The 20,622-nt window shown below is 40.4% G+C and overlaps 1 protein-coding gene across 1 annotated transcript in view; it reads left to right on the forward strand.

Annotated features, from left to right (window-relative positions):
* Positions 1-46: 46 nt before the first annotated feature.
* Positions 47-20,622, forward strand: part of LOC140227632 (IgGFc-binding protein-like) — a 62,226-nt gene continuing 41,650 nt past the window's right edge. Inside the window, exons 1-30 of the mRNA XM_072308050.1 lie at positions 47-209; positions 406-582; positions 935-1,137; positions 1,544-1,718; positions 2,125-2,441; positions 2,887-3,039; positions 3,339-3,489; positions 3,687-3,863; positions 4,216-4,418; positions 4,825-4,999; positions 5,406-5,722; positions 6,168-6,320; positions 6,620-6,770; positions 6,967-7,143; positions 7,504-7,706; positions 8,137-8,311; positions 8,748-9,064; positions 9,918-10,070; positions 10,897-11,047; positions 12,759-12,935; positions 13,288-13,490; positions 13,994-14,171; positions 15,191-15,513; positions 16,042-16,197; positions 16,665-16,821; positions 17,467-17,649; positions 18,158-18,360; positions 19,020-19,194; positions 19,747-19,961; positions 20,354-20,464. Coding sequence (XP_072164151.1) covers positions 47-209; positions 406-582; positions 935-1,137; positions 1,544-1,718; positions 2,125-2,441; positions 2,887-3,039; positions 3,339-3,489; positions 3,687-3,863; positions 4,216-4,418; positions 4,825-4,999; positions 5,406-5,722; positions 6,168-6,320; positions 6,620-6,770; positions 6,967-7,143; positions 7,504-7,706; positions 8,137-8,311; positions 8,748-9,064; positions 9,918-10,070; positions 10,897-11,047; positions 12,759-12,935; positions 13,288-13,490; positions 13,994-14,171; positions 15,191-15,513; positions 16,042-16,197; positions 16,665-16,821; positions 17,467-17,649; positions 18,158-18,360; positions 19,020-19,194; positions 19,747-19,961; positions 20,354-20,464 — 5,772 coding nt within the window. The remainder of the gene's footprint in view (positions 210-405; positions 583-934; positions 1,138-1,543; positions 1,719-2,124; positions 2,442-2,886; positions 3,040-3,338; positions 3,490-3,686; positions 3,864-4,215; positions 4,419-4,824; positions 5,000-5,405; positions 5,723-6,167; positions 6,321-6,619; positions 6,771-6,966; positions 7,144-7,503; positions 7,707-8,136; positions 8,312-8,747; positions 9,065-9,917; positions 10,071-10,896; positions 11,048-12,758; positions 12,936-13,287; positions 13,491-13,993; positions 14,172-15,190; positions 15,514-16,041; positions 16,198-16,664; positions 16,822-17,466; positions 17,650-18,157; positions 18,361-19,019; positions 19,195-19,746; positions 19,962-20,353; positions 20,465-20,622) is intronic.

Consider the following 20,622-nt stretch of genomic DNA (forward strand, 5'->3'; position numbering starts at 1 on the left):
GCCTGATTCCTCATTGGTAACTTATTTCTTCTTTGTACCCTTTGCAATGTGTGAAAAGGCCAATTCTGTAACGGACTTTGGAAATAGCTGGGTGGTGAGGGTTGACGAGTGTCCTGACATCATACCGGAACCGACAGATCCATGTGAAGGCGACTCAGATGCCACTAGGGAGTCGGAGGAACTATGTGCCATCATTCTGGACAGAGATGGTATGTATTGTGTTTGGTCTTTGAGCGCTAAACGGTCTCCATTGCTGTATTTTGAGGAAAGTAACAACATTGTAGGATAACTTGAAGACAAGGAACATTTTCTATTCTGGAAAATGTGGGTGTTTTTGTGTGTATTTCTTTTGTAAGAAGCATGAATTAGTAGCAATTGTTCTGTGATTGCTTGATTGTTGTCCAGGACCATTTGCTCCATGCCATGACTTCCGGGACCCTGATCCATTCTACGATTCCTGCACGTATGATGTATGTGCCTTAGGAGAAGAATACTTGTGTGACAGTTTGGCCGAGTATGCTGAGGCCTGCAGGCAAAGCGGAGGGCAGCCTGGAGACTGGAGGGCAGAGACTCCTGTTTGTCGTAAGTCCTGTATTCCTCTACTGTTGGGAGGAATGCCATACGAGAGCTCTGTCCAAAAGAAATGCCTAGATGATTTTGTAGCAGTAGACCCCTTTTGAGGACTGTTGTACAATATGAGCGAGTGTTACTCATCGCTGGATTCTCTTTGTACTCAATCTATCAGAGATTTCATTCCTGTAGAAGTGACAGAATATAGAGTATTGGATCTCTTTTGTTGCAAAAGAACCTGTAGTACCGATTCGTATAGAGCTGTACTGTGCATTTTTATGTTTGAGGAAAAATTTGTGATACTAGCTAAGCCATACCAGAGACACTGCAATAATTTGATGGAGTTTGTCTTTTCTGCCACCAGCATTCGAGTGTCCAGAGAACACAGTGTATGATGCCTGTGCTAGCGGGTGTCCCGAAACCTGTTCATCAGCCTCCAGTTCAGTCAGCTGTAATGTGACCTGCCAAGAGACATGCCGCTGTCCAGATGATCAAGTCTTGGAGGGAGACAGATGCGTGTACCGATCAGAGTGCGGATGCACGCTGGACAACAACGTGTACATACAGGTGCGTAAATGAGTTGATTTTCTAGGAGAATGTACATGTATCTCATTGTCTTATTTCAGACATTGTGTAGAAGATTTGTGTTTGTGCATACCATTATGCATTCTGTCGTAGCGATACTACCAGTTATGAAAAACATTGTGTGTCGTAAGTGGCCTCAAAGATACGCGGTAAGCACTTAAAGAGTAAAGAAAGTGATGAGAAGCTCATTAATTGAAATACCGTGCTTTTGGTATTATTCTATGTTATAAAGTCTTCTATATTTGAATCATGTTGTAAATCTGATCCAAGGACTGGTTTCAATTTGTATTCTTACTGTGAGGCACAGACTACGGTATTACTGGGGTAGACTGAATGACTCTGTGATAAAAGTTTCACATAGATTGATCTTGCAAATATCATTATGTAGCCTGGTGAGAGCTGGACTCGGCCTGACTGTTCTGAACAGTGCCAGTGTGTGAATGGACGTGCTGAGTGCCAAGTCTATACCTGTGGAAGGAATGCAGAGTGTGAGGTGAGGAATGGCCAGCCATCCTGCTACTGTCAAGAAGGCTTCACTTCAGTGGAAGGCTCTTGTATCAGAGGTAAGTGACAAAAATGTATGGCACCTACATTGTTGCTGGCTTGAAGTCGCTTCATGGGTTGCTCAAATACTACATCTGCATTGAAAACCTCGCATCTGAAATTAGTGTAACTTGGTGGAAAATGAGGGGAAAAAGATATTATGTCTTGTGTAAAGGTAGAGCTGTCATTTTGAGAGTAGAATTGCTTGTATGTTGGTAATACTTAACCAGGAATAGTTTGAAATGGTGGGCTAGAGTTGAATGCTGGATATTGATAGCTTTGATGTATGGCAGCTGAATATTTCAGTGGTGAACTGTCCAGGCACAAAATGAGACAGAAAGAAACTATTTTGGAATATGGGTCTCTGTTGCACGTGAAGAAATAGTTTGACTTTTTATGTGTGTGTTTGTGTGATTGTTTTTGCAGCTCCTGGCTTCTGTCAAGTTTGGGGTGATCCTCACTACATCACTTTTGATCAGAGGAAATACAACTTCCAAGGAGACTGTGACTACACTCTGGTCAAGGATTGCTTGGGTTCCAACAGATTCCACCTGTGGGCTGATAACGAGAAACGATTGCCCACGGATGAGGTTTCCTACATTCGTGAGCTGGTGTTGGAAGACTCTAACAACACCTACTCTTTGATCTATGACTTCAAAGTGAGAGTGAATGGCATTGACTACAGTAAGAACCTGCCATACATTGGTGATGGAATCATCATCTTCAGAACCTTCAAGTCCTTGGTAAGACTTTGTGGTTATAAGAACATAATCTTAGATTGAATAAGAAACCTGCATTTGCTTTTCCATCATAGAAATAAGGAGAAATCGATTCCCTGCATTGAGTGATTTTTTTTTTCTTCTTCTGGTAAATGCAGAGATCTTTCCTGTTGTCTTACTCTGTAAATCTGTTGGAGATAATTCTTTCCTACTTTTTTAACGTGGTGTACTGGCCGACTCAGTTGAAATCAGTGATGTTGTTTTTAACGACCTGTGCTGCTCCTATTATTAACCAGTGTTCATAAGATTGCTGTGAGGTGAATTGTTCCTGATTGTTGGTTTGTGAGCTGTCTGGAAGTACAGATGTATCTGAATCTATCTTCACTGTTTCTTATGTCATATCTATTATCAGAGGTCTATATGATAGTTGTAAACCATGGTATACTCATCCCTTGATTGAAATTTATAGATATTGCTGACCAACTACATGTGGATATCCTATGATGGAAGACGAAGTGCAGACATCTTTTTGAGCTATTCTTACTGGAATCAGAGCTGTGGTCTTTGCGGAACATTTGATGGAGACAGCAGCAATGACTGGACATTACCAAATGGAGATCTTGTGAGTATAGAATTTAGATTAGTCTTTGAAGTAGGACACAGTAGAGACAGATTTGTAAAAGTGCCCATCATGTACAGGGTGAGCATTAAACATTATTTCTGATTTGTGTTGGTGTGTAGTTGCTATCAGCATAAACCTTATGTAAGAGTTAGGAAGGCTGAGACTTGACACTAGTCACAGTACTTCTTTTCCAATGCTACAGTGATTAGATATACTGTGAGAGGACAATATGCCTCATCATGCCTAATTCCTCATTGGTAACTTATTTCTTCTTTGTACCCTTTGCAATGTGTGAAAAGGCCAATTCTGTAACGGACTTTGGAAATAGCTGGGTGGTGAGGGTTGACGATTGTCTCGACATCATGCCGGAACCGACAGATCCATGTGAAGGCGACTCAGATGCCACTAGGGAGTCGGAGGAACTATGTGCTATCATTCTGGACAGAGATGGTATGTAATGTGTTTGGTCTTTGAGCACTAAACGGTCTCCATTGCTGTATTGTGAGGAAAGTAACAACATTGTAGGATAACTTGAAGACAAAGGAACATTTTCTATTCTGGAAAATGTGGCTGTTTTTGTGTGTATTTCTGTGATAAGAAGCATGAGTTAGTAGCAATTGTTCTGCAATTGTTTGATTGTTCTCCAGGACCATTTGCTCCATGCCATGACTTCCGGGACCCTGATCCATTCTACGATTCCTGCACGTATGATGTATGTGCCTTGGGAGAAGAATACTTGTGTGACAGTTTGGCTGAGTATGCTGAGGCCTGCAGGCAAAGCGGAGGGCAGCCTGGAGACTGGAGGGCAGAGACTCCTGTTTGTTGTAAGTCCTGTATTCCGCTACTGTTGCCAGGAATGTCATATGAGAGCTTTGTCCAAAAGAAATGCCTAGATGATTTTGTAGCAGTAGACCCCTTTTGAGGACTGTTGTACAATATGAGCCAGTGTTGCTCATCGCTGGATTCTCTTTGTACTCAATCTATCAGAGATTTCATTCCTGTAGAAGTGACAGAATATAGAGTATTGGATCTCTTTTGCTGCAAAAGAACCTGTAGTACAGATTCGTATAGAACTGTACTGTGCATTTTTATGTTTGAGGAAAAATTTGTGATACTAGCTAAGCCATACCAGAGACACTGCAATAATTTGAAGGAGTTTGTCTTTTCTGCCACCAGCATTCGAGTGTCCAGAGAACACAGTGTATGATGCCTGTGCTAGCGGGTGTCCCGAAACCTGTTCATCAGCCTCCAGTTCAGTCAGCTGTAATGTGACCTGCCAAGAGACATGCCGCTGTCCAGACGATCAAGTCTTGGACGGAGACAGATGCGTGTACCGATCAGAGTGCGGATGTACGCTGGACAACAATGTGTACATACAGGTGCGTAAATGAGTTGATTTTCTAGGAGAATGTACATGTATCTCATTGTCTTATTTCAGACATTGTGTAGAAGATTTGTGTTTGTGTATACCATTATGCATTCTGTTGTAGCGATACTACCAGTTATGAAAAACATTGTGTGTCGTAAGTGGCCTCAAAGATACGCGGTAAGCACTTAAAGAGTTAAGAAAGTGATGAGAAGCTCATGAGTTGAAATACCATGTTTTTGGTGTTATCCTATGTTATAAAGTCTTCTATATTTGAATCGTGTTTTAAATCTGATCCAAGGACTGGTTTCAATTTGTATTCTTACTGTGAGGCACAGACTACCTTATTACTGGGGTAGACTGAATGACTCTGTGATCAAAGTTTCACGTAGATTGATCTTGCAAATATCATTATGTAGCCTGGTGAGAGCTGGACTCGGCCCGACTGTTCTGAACAGTGCCAGTGTGTGAATGGACGTGCTGAGTGCCAAATCTATACCTGTGGAAGGAATGCAGAGTGTGAGGTGAGGAATGGCCAGCCATCCTGCTACTGTCAAGAAGGCTTCACTTCAGTGGAAGGCTCTTGTATCAGAGGTAAGTGACAAAAATGTATGGCACCTACATTGTTGCTGGCTTGAAGTCGCATCATACCTTGGTCAAATACTACATCTGCATTGAAAACCTTGCATCTGAAATTAGTGTAACTTGGTGGAAAATGAGGGGAAAAAAATATTATGTCTTGTGTAAAGGTAGAGCTGTCATTTTGAGAGTAGAATTGCTTGTATGTTGGTAATACTTAACCAGGAATAGTTTGAAATGGTGGGCTAGAGTTGAATGATGGATATTGAAAGCTTTGATATATGGCAGCTGAATATTTCAGTGGTGAACTGTCCGGGCACAAAATGAGACAGAAAAAAACTATTTTGGAATATGGGTCTCTGTTGCACGTGAAGAAATAGTTTAACTTTTTATGTGTGTGTTTGTATGATTGTTTTTGCAGCTCCTGGCTTCTGTCAAGTTTGGGGTGATCCTCACTACATCACTTTTGATCAGAGGAAATACAACTTCCAAGGAGACTGCGACTACACTCTGGTCAAGGATTGCTTGGGTTCCAACAGCTTCCACCTGTGGGCTGATAACGAGAAACGATTGCCCACAGATGAGGTTTCCTACATTCGTGAGCTGGTGTTGGAAGACTCTAACAACACCTACTCTTTGATCTATGACTTCAAAGTGAGAGTGAATGGCATTGACTACAGTAAGAACCTGCCATACATTGGGGATGGAATCATCATCTTCAGAACCTTCAAGTCCTTGGTAAGACTTTGTGGTTATAAGAACATAATCTTAGATTGAATAAGAAACCTGCATTTGCTTTTCCAACATAGAAATAAGGAGAAATCGATTCCCTGCATTGAGTGATTTTTTTTTTTTCTTCTGGTAAATGCAGAGATCTTTGGTGATGTCTTAACTCTGTAAATCTGTTGGAGATAATTCTTTCCTACTTTTTTAACGTGGTGTACTGGCCGACTCAGTTGAAATCAGTGATGTTGTTTTTAACGACCTGTGCTGCTCCTATTATTAACCAGTGTTCATAAGATTGCTGTGAGGTGAATTGTTCCTGATTGTTGGTTTGTGAGCTGTCTGGAAGTACAGATGTATCTGAATCTATCTTCACTGTTTCTTATGTCATATCTATTATCAGAGGTCTATATGATAGTTGTAAACCATGGTATACTCATCCCGTGATTGAAATTTATAGATATTGCTGACCAACTACATGTGGATATCCTATGATGGAAGACGAAGTGCAGACATCTTTTTGAGCTATTCTTACTGGAATCAGAGCTGTGGTCTTTGCGGAACATTTGATGGAGACAGCAGCAATGACTGGACATTACCAAATGGAGATCTTGTGAGTATAGAATTTAGATTAGTCTTTGAAGTAGGACACAGTAGAGACAGATTTGTAAAAGTGCCCATCATGTACAGGGTGAGCATTAAACATTATTTCTGATTTGTGTTGGTGTGTAGTTGCTATTAGCATAAACCTTATGTAAGAGTTAGGAAGGCTGAGACTTGACACTAGTCACAGTACTTCTTTTCCAATGCTACAGTGATTAGATATACTGTGAGAGGACAATATGCCTCATCATGCCTAATTCCACATTGGTAACTTATTTCTTCTTTGTACCCTTTGCAATGTGTGAAAAGGCCAATTCTGTAACGGACTTTGGAAATAGCTGGGTGGTGAGGGTTGACGATTGTCTCGACATCATGCCGGAACCGACAGATCCATGTGAAGGCGACTCAGATGCCACTAGGGAGTCGGAGGAACTATGTGCTATCATTCTGGACAGAGATGGTATGTATTGTGTTTGGTCTTTGAGCGCTAAACGGTCTCCATTGCTGTATTTTGAGGAAAGTAACAACATTGTAGGATAACTTGAAGACAAAGAACATTTTCTATTCTGGAAAATGTGGCTGTTTTTGTGTGTATTTCTGTGATAAGAAGCATGAGTTAGTAGCAATTGTTCTGCAATTGTTTGATTGTTCTCCAGGACCATTTGCTCCATGCCATGACTTCCGGGACCCTGATCCATTCTACGATTCCTGCATGTATGATGTATGTGCCTTGGGAGAAGAATACTTGTGTGACAGTTTGGCTGAGTATGCTGAGGCCTGCAGGCAAAGCGGAGGGCAGCCTGGAGACTGGAGGGCAGAGACTCCTGTTTGTCGTAAGTCCTGTATTCCGCTACTGTTGCCAGGAATGTCATATGAGAGCTTTGTCCAAAAGAAATGCCTAGATGATTTTGTAGCAGTAGACACCTTTTGAGGACTGTTGTACAATATGAGCCAGTGTTGCTCATCGCTGGATTCTCTTTGTACTCAATCTATCAGAGATTTCATTCCTGTAGAACTGACAGAATGATATAGAGTATTGGATCTCTTTTGTTGCGAAAGAACGTGTAGTACCGATTCGTAGAGAGGTGTACTGTGCATTAATATGTTTGGGGAAAAATGTATGATACTAGCTGAGGCATACCAGAGGCACTGAATATTTTGATGGAGCTTGTTTTGTCCATTCCTGCCACCAGCATTCGAGTGTCCAGAGAACACAGTGTATGATGCCTGTGCTAGCGGGTGTCCCGAAACCTGTTCATCAGCCTCCAGTTCAGTCAGCTGTAATGTGACCTGCCAAGAGACATGCCGCTGTCCAGACGATCAAGTCCTGGATGGAGACAGATGCGTGTACCGATTAGAGTGTGGATGCACACTTGACAACAATGTGTATATACAGGTAGGGGAATTAATTTTTGTAGAAAATCTGTTGATTTTTAAAGGTACATGTAATGTTTCGCCTTCTTATTTCTGACATTATGGAGAAGATGTAGTAGATTTGGAATTACGTACTAGTAAGTATTCTGATGGAGGAAATGTATAAGTCATTACAAACTGTGTATATGGAGGGAAAGTGATACATGTAAGTATTTAAAGAAAAGAAAAAGTTGAGAAGCTTACAAATTGAAACAAAGATGGTATTATTTATTTGTGTTTCTAGAATTACCCTCGGTCATGAAGTTTGAATTTATGGTATGGTGTTGAGAATCTGCTCCAAGGACTGATTTGAATTCTTATTTCTTGCTGTGTTGTTTTAGACTAGCACTGAAGGAGGCTGGCTTTTTGATCAAACCCTCACATACATTGATCTTCCAATATATTTTATGTAGCCTGGTGAGAGCTGGACCCAGCCTGACTGTTCTGAACAGTGCCAGTGTGTGAATGGACGTGCCGAGTGCCAAGTATATACCTGTGGAAGGAATGCAGAGTGTGAGGTGAGGAATGGCCAGCCATCCTGCTACTGTCAAGAAGGCTTCACTTCGGTGGAAGGCTCCTGTGTCAGAGGTAAGTGACGAAAATGTATGGCACCTACACTGTATATTGTTGCTGGCTTGAAGTTGTATCATGCGTTGGTCAAAATACTACATCTGCATCGAAAACCTGCCCATTAAATCCTTGAAACTTTATGGAATATTCCAGGAACAGAAACATATGTGTCTTGTGTAAAGTTAGAGTGGGTACAATGAGAGTATAACTGCCTTTTCTTGCAACCTTGTTAGAATAGAATTGATATGTTCATATTGCGTGACCTTGGATGATTTGAAGGGGCGTGCCACAAGTTGCTTACTTGATTTTGATACCTTTGATATGGCAGCCGAATGTTTTTAGGGATAATCTGTCTGGGCATGTGATGAGCAAAAGATATTGGGTGATATATACAACTGTAGGTTTCTGTTGCATGTAAATGGATATTTTTAATTTTTTATGATTGTTATTGCAGCTCCTGGCTTCTGTCAAGTTTGGGGTGATCCTCACTACATCACTTTTGATCAGAGGAAATACAACTTCCAAGGAGACTGCGACTACACTCTGGTCAAGGATTGCTTGGGTTCCAACAGCTTCCACCTGTGGGCTGATAATGAGAAACGATTGCCCACGGATGAGGTTTCCTACATTCGTGAGCTGGTGTTGGAAGACTCTAACAACACCTACTCTTTGATCTACGACTTCAAAGTGAGAGTGAATGGCATTGACATAAGTAACAATCTGCCATACTTTGGAGACAGAATCATCATCTTTAGAGCTTTCAAGTCCTTGGTAAGGATGCTTTCAGTGAAGTGGTGTAATTTATCGTAATTTAGGAAATTAATGCAGACAGCAATAGTCTCGTTGCTTGTATGTCAAATGTGTATTTATGTAATGTGTTTAGTTGTTGTTGGTTTTTTAAGTTATTTTTCTGGTTTGTCAAAGTGAGTTGTCTGAAATGCCATTTTCTTGATTTGAAGTGAATGATTGTCTGATTTTAAATACATTGTTTAGAACACTTGAAGGAGAACACTATAATCTATGTAATGTGAGTTGAATTTGTAGGTCTGATTGGGTACTGTTCCATTCTTTGTATGGATTTCTCAGTGGGTTCATAGTGTCTGTGTAGAATCAGTGTAAAGTAGCCAGTGATGATATGTGCAGAACAAGGAAATCTGAATCTGGTAATTAGGTGGAAACGTGCAAAGGAATCTTTTACTTACCTACTCGGCAGTTAACACAGCAATGAGTGAAGAGATCTCAACAGTAAATGTTCTCTGGCCACCTTCTTACATTTTGTCTATAGTAGGCAGGGTAGATTACAGCAGTAGCTTTGAAGGTATTCAGCCAAATGCGTGAAAGATGTAAAAACATTGACAGGCAGTTTTTCCTTTCAGCTGAGGCAGGCGTATCCAAGCTGAGTGAATATGGCATCTCGTCAAAATATCTGACTCTGCTTCGGAATTCAATGTAGGAGATGTTGGCATTGCCGCACACATGGAGAATGAAATCATTGATGTGTTTGAACTGCTGCCTCAACACATGTTTTCATATCGCTGACATGATTTAAGTATCTACAGATGAAAGAGGAAAATGTTCCCGTTTTGTCTTTATTGTATGTTTCCTCTTTGCTCTCACCTTGCAGTACCTGTTTACCGACTACCTTGGAATAGCCTACGATGGGAGACGGAGTGCCGACATCTTGTTGAGCTACTCTTACTGGAACCAGACATGCGGTCTTTGTGGAACATTTGATGACACCATAAGCAATGATTTGATGTTGCCAAGTGGAGAGTTGGTGAGCAGAGATGTTTGTTTGTTTGTTTGTTTATGTGTTTAATATGTGTTTGTGTTTTTTGGGGGAGGGGGAGCTGCAATTCTACACAGGGTTCTTCTCTAATCTGCATTCTCCACGATATCTCTTTTGTGGATGTTGCCATCTTGGTCTCATTTGTCATCTTAGCATTGTAGACAGTTTCTTTTTTTTTCTGCACTCAACATTTAGTAGATACAAAGTTACAGTCCTTCCTAGCCATCAGTCGCTTTTTGTGACCATTTCATTTACATTTTCAGCAGCACTAAGGTGGTTTGGAACTAGTCCAACTACACTGTACTGTCCTATCATGGAAGTACTGTATCCGCCGAATATTTCATGACATTGACGGGAAGGAGTGGAATAAGAGGAAGACCAAAGACTTGATGGAAGGATGGATGTTCAGTAAGATTTTTGGGAAGAACAGACCTGGTCACTGTTAATGAAATTTGTCAGCCCTGACAAGTTTTCAGACTCTGACAATCACCGTAGTAACAATCAGCCAATCAAAATCAAGGATTTTACTGAAATTGTCAGAGACTGACAACTTGTCAGGGCTGACAACTTTCATGAAACGGTGCCCAGATTGCTAGAGGAGTCAACACCACATTTTGGGAGGAGTTGTGACAAAGCGGTAGTAGCTTTGTTATAAACATTATCTTTAAGCTTTTCAGCAGAAATTTTGCATGGAATGTGTCTCTTTCATTCTTGTTGTTTTCCAGTCTTTTCTTTTGACCATCATATATCTTCCTGTTGTGACTACCACAAATGGTATTGGTGAAATTTAAAATTGCCTTTATTTCTCGACTAGGCTGCGTCTGTTGAGGACTTTGGAAATGGCTGGGTTGTGAACGTTGACCAGTGTGATGACGTGAACCCGGAACCTGAAGATCCATGTGAGGTTGACTCTGATGCACGGGGAGCTGCAGAAGACCTCTGCTCAATTCTGTTGGACAGGGATGGTATGTGATGATACAGATGCATAATTTTTATGGTCTTGCTTTTTTTTTTTAATGTGAAATTAGGATTTCATAAGAATGTACCTTTGTTCTTTTAGATGCTTCTCAACATTTTATCTGAATAGAATGGCAAGCCTAATTTTTTTTTTTCCTGTCGTATTGTGCTGTCATGGTACGGTAATGAACATAAAGACGATTCTCTCTTTGTACGGCATGGAAATATGATTTTGCTCATATTTTCTTTTTCAATCAAAGAAAAATGTAGTGATGATATATGAAATTAACAATGTGGGCACATACTTTCTTCAAATACTTGTTGCATGCACTTGTACACACTTTTTCCATACACTCATGATAATTTTTTTTTTTATGCCTCCGCCACGAAGTGGTGCCGGAGGCATTATGTTTTCGGGTTGTCCGTCCGTCCGTCCGTCCGTACGTACGTCCGTCCGCTTTCGTTTACGCGATAACTTGAGTAATGTTTACTGGAATTTTACCAAACTTGGTCCAAGTATGAAGTATGATGGGGCAATGATTTGATTAGATTTTGGGTGAAATCGGCTAAAGGTCAAAGGTCAAAGGTCAAGGTCAAATCATGAAATTGTATCCGTTTACGCGATAACTCAAGACTGGATGGAGAAAATTTCACCAAACTTTGTTGGAGGATGCTGTATGATGGGACAATTACTTAATTAGTTTTTCAGTGAAATCGGACAGAGGTCAAAGGTCAAAGATCAAGGTCAAATCCTAAAATTTATCTGTTTACGTGATAACTCAAAACTGGATGAAGCAGCTTTCACCAAACTCGGTCCAAGGATGATGTATGATGGGACAATTAGTTGAGTAGATTTTAGTGACATTGGCAAGAGGTCAAAGGTCAAAAGGTCAAGGTCAAATGCAAAAAATGTTGCTATTTCCCCCATATCTATGCAATGCCAGTAGTTATTTTCTTGAAACTTAGTGTAGACATGTACTACTGCGGAAAGATTCTTCAGAGAGAGTTTCATGTCATAAGGTCAAAAGTCAAAAGGTCAAAGGTTAGGTGAAAATGTTGCAATATCACTTTTCTCGCAAATGGTTCAATGTATCTTCATGGAACTTGGTACATATGCATGTACTGACTGGCAGGGATTATCTAGGGAATTTACAAGTGTAGGGGTCATGGGTCAATAGTCAGGGGTCAAAGGTCAAGATCAACTCCTAAAAATGTTACTATTTCCCTCATATACTAGTATATGCAATGATTGCATTATTAGTTTTAAAATTTAGTATATGTACATGTATTACTTAATGAAGATTCTCTTGGAAATTTCTAGCCAGAAGGTCAAAGGTCAAAGGTTAAGGGTCAAAGGTCAGGTTTGAATGAAAAAAAAATATATATATGTACTGTAATTAACACTCTTTCTTCATACCTTGAAAATTATACTCAATGCATAAACTTATAATAAGGTCGGTCAGAAGTCAAGTAAAAATTTTCAATTCCCCAAATATGTGTACCTGCACTCCTTAATAGACAATTATAGCAAACCCAGTTCATGGAAAGTGAGCATTCAAGATATTTCTGACAAACCTGTCCGATATTTTGCCAGTTATGTGAAACTGTCATCACACATTGTGAAGACATTGTACTATACACCTCCATTGGGAGAATCATGCATTATGGCGGAGGCATCAGTCGCCATAGCGACATTTCTAGTTTATCCTCAATGTTCAGGACCCTTTTCTCAATGCTACGATTACCGGGACCCTGATCCATTCCATGAGGGCTGCACGTATGATGTATGTGCCTTGGGAGAAGAATACTTGTGTGACAGTTTGGGGCAGTATGCGGAGGCCTGTAGACAAAGCGGAGGGCAGCCTGGAGACTGGAGAGCTGAGACTCCTCTTTGTCGTAAGTCCGGCATTTCGTTTGCTGCCAACATAATCCACTTTTGGTTTTACATTTCCCAAGGAGCTGGAAATTCATTGATTGCATGTACATTGAATATAGTTATTACCACCATAAAAATGTTGTTTCACGAAACTGAACATATTCATCCCCCCTCCCCATCAATGTCTGTGTCAGTGCATGATAAAAAACACCCTATATACAGAATAATATCCAGTCAATAATGGAAGACACACAAAAGGAAAATTCTAAAGAAGGGGACAAAAAGAGATTTTCTCTTTGTCGAGTATCACCCTGGTGTACAGTTGATGTCTGTATGTTGATTGCTCTGTCTTATGTCTTCGTTTCTAATCAGCATTTGAGTGTCCTGACAACACAGTGTATGACCCATGTTTCGATGGCTGTCCAAGGACTTGTTCCAGTGCTCCATCATCAGTCGCATGCAATAGCACCTGCAGAGAAACATGTCGCTGTGCTGACGATCAGGTTCTCATCGGCGAGGATTGCGTGGACCCATCAGCTTGCGGCTGCACCTTGGAAAATGGCCTCTACCTGCCTGTGAGTGTTGTGAAATTGAAATTTACTGCAGTGTGTAGCACATCTATCAATCAAACACTCACTTGGCTCTGGTGGATTGGCAGGAAGTTTGTGATATGCCCAAGAGTTATGTTCCATCTCGTACAGGATCATTGCCTTTTATGATGATTTCCCATCTGTAATTTGTACAATTTGATACCATAACGTGATAAGAATGAGGTACATGTATAGCAAGGGTAGTGTAAAGTGTGTATCTCTTCTCGCTTTTTCTCTGTCCTCACGCAGGATTGCTCTAATCTAGCGTTTACCTTGACACGACAATAGGCATGATTATATGATTTAGTAGCTAATGCATCAATCTCATCTAGGATATCTGTACAACACAAGCAGTATGACCTTATGTCATGATGCAATATGTAATGTCTGTGACTTCATGCTTTTCGAAGCAATATAATTTGACTGAAAGCAGTATTCAAGCCAATCGCTGCTGTTGCTTTCCTTGCTCGTTTGGCTGCTTCCTTCAGGTGGAAGAAACCTGGACCAGCCCAGACTGTACCCAGCAGTGTTCCTGCTTAGGTGCAGGGGAGCTCAGTTGCCAGCCCTTCACCTGCGGGCAGAATTCTGAGTGCGAGGTGAAGAATGGCATCCCAGACTGCTACTGCCAGGAAGGGTTTTACCTCTACAATGACAACTGTGTTGAAGGTGAGAGAATGCAGTCGGCATGAGGTTTGGGACACTACCATGCGATCCATAAAGTGTTAGCCATTCTTTGCAGACTATCCTACATGTATTTCCTGAAATGCAATCCTAAAGATTATATATCCTTTATACTGTGCTGGTGCTAAAACTGATATGAATGTGATAAACAGAATATATGTCATGGGAAGAAATTTTCTTCAAATGAATATGTTTTTATTTTGTCATTGAGGTACAATTGTGTGTAATATATGCCATGCTAATTAACATTGTGATATTTGTTTCAAATGATGTGATGAGCATATTCAGATATGAGTTGTCCCTTTAAACTGCCATGAATGCCCTACAGTAGGTAATGCTGAAATTTCAGTTGAAATTCCTAAGTAGACATCAAATAAATGATAGAAAAACAAAATCAGACCAATGTCTTTCATTGTGACACTTTGAATATGGGAGCATTCTCATGGTGTTAGTGAGATCATATCATTATTGCTCAAGATTAAATGAATGATGGTGATGGCAAGTTGCATGTTAAATAACTTGTTTTGATTACAAAATTGCAGTGTCATTATCGATCAAAATATTGGTGCTGCAAAAGCTGATTTTACTTGATATGCCAAATAGTGACACTAATTAAAATTTGTTACTCAGCTGTACAGTAGGCTTCATATGATAATCTACATGTGAAGTAATGCACTGTGTGCAGTGTACATGTATATTCTTCATGCTCTTTAGTGTGTGAAGTTTTCAGTGTATATATATATATATATATATATATATATATATATATATATATGTGTGTGTGTGTGTGTGTGTGTGTATATATATATATATATATATATATATATATATATATATGCTCATAAATGAATATCATTTGATTTTTGACACTTCAGAACTCTATTCATAGACCCCTGTACGTGGTGACAGATTCAAGATTACTGGATGCAGCTCAGACCAAAAGAAAAGTGCAACAATTCCATTTTGTGGATTTACCAGAGTTTTGTTTATCATTCTTCCGTCAGCTCCTGGACTCTGTCAGATCTGGGGTGACCCCCACTACCTGACCTTTGATGGCCGCAAGTATTTCTTCCAGGGCGACTGCGACTACACCATGGTGACGGATTGTGCAAACCGCAGCTCCTTTGAGCTCTGGGCCGACAACCTGCGCAACCAGCCTTCCTCGAGGGTATCCTACCTCTCTCGGCTGGTCCTGGACTTCGAGGGCCAACGCTATGAGCTTGCCAGGCGGCAGCGAGTGTCCGTCAATGGCGTGCGCGTCAGTCTGCCATTCGTGTCTCCCAGCAGGAGTGTGGAGATCTGGTCCACGGGCCGACCTGGATATGTGGTAGGAGTGACTTCTTACATCCTTTATTTTAGTCTATTCAACAACAACCAAAAAAAAGTAATCTATATTTAAAAATGTGTTGTCGCATTGTAATGTGTAATGTTAAGAGATTACATACAAGTGTAAATGCACATCAGATACATGAGTTCGGAAAACATCATATTATAAAGAGGTATGGTTTTGCAAAGAAAACCAGCTCTAGGCATTACAGGTTTCCCAGAAGTCAAATGTTTGTGCATTGTAGTGATCATGTTCTTCAATGGTGTTTGTCCATACCTTTGCGTTGGTTTATTGAAACAGATAGGGAACAGGGCTTCCAACTTGACAGTTCTCAATATTTAATGACACTAAGAAAATTACATACAACATTTGCTTGAACCATGGGAACTATTGTTTCTCGTGTATTCTATTGTAGGTCCTTAAGCACATTTCATAATTTGATTATGAAATTATTGCTGAGAATTTGTGTTGCAGGAACTATTCTCTTTTTCATTTCATTTTTTGCTTATGGTGATGCCCAAATACTAGGTCTTAGAGACAGGCTTTGGTTTGATGATCAAGCACAATGGACGACGGGCAGCAGATATCTACATCCAGCGGTCATATTGGAACAGGACATGTGGTCTGTGTGGAACATTTGATGGTAATCCAGACAATGACTGGACTGATGCAAGTGGTGTTGTGGTGAGAAATCAATGCTTTCTACTCAGGTGGGAAAGAGAGAATGTTAAGAACAGTGTTGTTCATGATCTTTCACACACTAGACACATGCTAGAATGTTGTAGAGAACATTGACTGATGTTTACTTTTGTAGTATTCTGAAAGAAAATTTGATTGTTGCAGGGAAGTTCTAGTTTCATAGTGATGCATTGTCAGCTTAAAGTAAATGAGATTAAGCTTGAGGAGAACTAAAATATGAACCATTCTATTATCATGTAGATAATGTCTCAGCTTTTAGCCACTTCTTACAAGAAATTTCTCTGTTCCTTATTAGTGTTAGCACTGATCAATTTTCATGCTCTACCTGTAGAGAAATGAAGAAAAAATAAATGTGTCTCCCTCATGAATGTAATGAAATTCAGTAGAATAAGAAGGAGATGTGATCATGATAATAGCCAAGGATCCCTCTTGTTGTATGTGTTGGTGATTAGATGCCAACAGCACAGAAGCTTGACTTTGCCAACAGCTGGGTGGTGAACCGTGAGGAGTGTGATGATGTGACCCCTGACCCCACTGACCCTTGTGACGAGGGTACAGACACCCTACAACAAGCTGATGACCTGTGCTATGTCCTCCTTCGACCAGACAGTGAGTTTGATACATTTATATATTTCTGGCAAACGTGATCATGGAACATATCTTGCATTCTCCAATGGGCATAACATTGCAGGATGTTCGTCCATTTCTTGTGAACACATGGCGAACAATATCAAGCGACATTGTCGAGTGATTTTGAAACCTTAGGATTTGAAATGCTATTTCCCATGGTTTTACAGACTCCCTGAATAGCATATCAAAACCCTTTAGTTGGACAACTCTATTTGTTCATTCCCCACCTGTGTGATGTATATAATCTACAGGGCCTGGGTCTACTGTAAACTTGATATTCTTTGATAATTATGCCCTTGTGTGTAGAAGGGCCTACACATGCAGTTCAAATGTATAATAATTAAAATTTTTGTGACTGTTTGTGGAACAAGTTTGTTCGTATTTTGTGTGCTGTATGCTCATAAATATGCTGTAATGCACTTGAAATATAGGTAGCAAACATTTAGATCACTATTGGTTTTTTTGTTTTGTTTTTTTTTTTAGCTGTCATCCTGCAAGTTTGTCGTTCTTTCAGATTCCGGTTGGCAGTTGCCATGCTTTGTGCTGCAATTTCATTCAAATCATTCAGCCTTTCACTTCTTTCTTGACACATACGTTGCATTTTGTCCAATTTTACCTGTGCAGGTCCGTTCGCAGCCTGCCATGACTTTGTTGACCCCACAGAGTACCACACGGCCTGCAAGTACGACCTGTGTGCCCGCCTACCAGATGACGAGTACCTGTGTGACAGTTTGAATGGCTATGCATCGGCTTGCCGACAAGCTGGAGGAGTGCCTGGCGATTGGAGATCGGTCACCCCACAGTGTGGTAAGTTCATCCTTTGATATATCCCGCTTTGTTGGGACAACTAAGGCCATGCATCTCTGACAATGTGTTCCATTCAGATATTCACCTTATAGTTATGCAACATTGTAGTAGGTGTTTTCTCTTGACTTGTCATTTTGGAAGTGAGCACAATATGTGTTTATCTGTTTAGTGTTGCATGTTGGTGGAATTTGTGTTTGCATAGTTGGTTACACACATGCTTAAAGATTTATGTGTTTAGTTTATGTCCCATGTTTTCCAAACCCATCCAGTGAAAGCTGCTAAACTGAAAGAGAGAATAATATAAAGCATAATCATCTTACCTGTTTCCTTTCAGCAGTCATATTAAGACCTACAACTCTTATCTATGCATGACAAATATACAGTTCATATGAATGTGCATTCACTGTGAATTGTAGTAGGAACTTGCTTGTTGGTTGATGACATAACTAGCCATTCTATTGATGTGAGAAGTGAATACATATCAATGTTTCACATCCTCACTTTGTAGGATATGATTGCCCAAGTGGTTCAGTGTACGACCCTTGTGGAACGGCCTGTCCCATGACTTGCTCTGATATCTCTGGTGTTTTCAACTGCACCCTGCCCTGTGTGGAGACTTGCCGTTGCCCTGACAACATGGTACTTGACAACACAGAATGCGTCGACCCATCCGAATGTGGTTGCACCCTCGACAATAACATCTACCTCTCGGTGAGTAAAGTGTTCACTGATGTTTTCCGTTGTTGTCTTTCTCGAGTTGCAGGATATCGTAGGGGTTCATTTCATCAATATGCCAAACTTGCAATTATCAGTTTAACATACAGTTGCTTGAGAAGAATGCAGGTAGTCCTCATTATTTCTGGCAAGGGCAAAGAATGAGCTTCTCATCTGTTCATAAAATCAAAATCCTGGTCAAAGAAATAATTCAAATGACGCCGGAATAATGTATTGCTGGTCAAAGCAACAACAAGTAAAATTATGTCATGTAGCATGTATAATAACACTTTCTGTGCCAGGGACTTTGGACAGTTACTGAAAAAGTGGATATTTTCGCGCGACTAATTTTTCGCGCTTGGCCGGGTAAGAAGAGTTTCGCATGTTTTTAATTCCGCGGAATCAAGACATCACGCACAGGAATGTATGGCAAGTAAAAATATTCGCGTGCTTTTATTTTCGCGCTAGTTTCTGGTTGCGCGAAATGCGCAAAAATTTCAACACCGCGAAAATTTCCACTTTTACAGTAGTGCAACATTATGGGGGTTTCTGTGCCAATTAGCACTCAAAAGGACAGGAAGGGTTAGAATGCAGAGATGATGTTATATGTTTGGTTTGTGTGATTTATGTCTTTGTCTCTCTGTTTGCTATACAAGCCTGGAGAGACATGGACCAGTGATGACTGCTCCGAGGAATGTACCTGTGAGTCTGGTCAGGTGACCTGCGCGTCGACTGAGTGCGGCAACTTTGCCTCCTGCGACATCAAGGATGGCGTCAAGAAGTGCTACTGTGCTGACGGTTTCCGTGGTGATGGCTATAACTGTACAAGAGGTCAGAACCATTTATATCATGCATATGAGGGCATTTTATCAAACTTTCATGCCAACCTGGCAGTATCATTCACAATTTTGAAACTCTGATTTGGGGAAGAACAAAAAATGTTTATAGATTGTTTCATCACCTATGATGATTTTTTCTCCCATATATTTCTTGCAGTATCTGATCTTGCAGTGTGTTTTGTTATCACCTTTCCGTGATGAGTCTGCTTGAACCAATGTGTATATTACCCTAGCATTACTATCTGCAAAGCCTTTGCGAAAAAGCATGGTGACATTTTGTTTCATTGTTCCACATGCAGATTAAACAGACATTGCTTTCTTAATACCAGCATTATGAGAATATCAAAAGAGGCAGTTAGTACACTGTATTTGGCTTGTTCATCTTTTCAGCATAAAGCAATTAAGAACCCAAGGTGAGGATGGGTTCTTCGCTCATATTTGAATACAGCCATTGTATGTTGCCATGTAAGCACAACTGACTCTTATGATGAGAGCACCATCCTTGTTTTTGTGATGCAAGATGTTTGATGGTTTCTCTCTACAGATCCTGGTGTGTGTACGGTGTGGGGCGACCCTCACTACGAGACTTTCGACGGCCGCAAATTCCACTTCCATGGTGAGTGCGAATACACGCTAGTCCAGGACTGCTCCAATGTGACTGACCTCCCATCCGTCCACATCAGCTCCAGCAACATCAAGAGAAATCCAGGAGACAGGGTAGCCTTCATCAAGGACATCACGATTCAGATCTATGACAGGGTGAGGAAAAAGGACAGAAACAATCCTTTCTCTGCTGGCTTTGTAATTCAATGATGTTTAGAAAGGAGTGATACATGTTTACCTCCAGCTGATGTGTTGTGATGCATGCAGATCATATGGTTCATCATTTATTTAATGCTTTATTCATTATGAATGGTCCTTTCAACCACCAGGTTTGAATATTGTTCTAAATAACTAAAAAAAAAAAAAATAATAAAATAAAAATTGAATACAAACACATCACAAGACATTGTGATCAGGATAGCTTTGGTCCCTACACCATCATTTTGTTGTTGTTGTTTTTGTTGTTGTCACTGTTGCTGCTGCTTTAAATTCCAGTGTGCAGGAGTTGTGAGACACCTTTTCCTTTCCTGTTTGTCCATTCCTCACAGGAAATTCAACTCACTCTGGATGGAGGAGTGTTCCTTGATGATGTTGCAGTGAGCACACCAGTCAGCGTCAACTCAGGGCAGATTTATGTGTGGTCCTCTGGGAGAGATACAGTAAGTCTGTTTTTGTTGATATAGCCACTCTTTGCATTTTGAGTTATTTGGTTTGTTGGGATTTTATTTGTTTGTTTTATCACAATGAATGCATGGATTTGACAGAGTTATTTGTTTGTAGGGCTATTGAAACTTTTGGTTGTGTGCTCTGCCTCTGT

This window comes from Diadema setosum, chromosome 4, assembly GCF_964275005.1.
Source record: "Diadema setosum chromosome 4, eeDiaSeto1, whole genome shotgun sequence".
Lineage (NCBI taxonomy): Eukaryota > Metazoa > Echinodermata > Echinoidea > Diadematoida > Diadematidae > Diadema > Diadema setosum.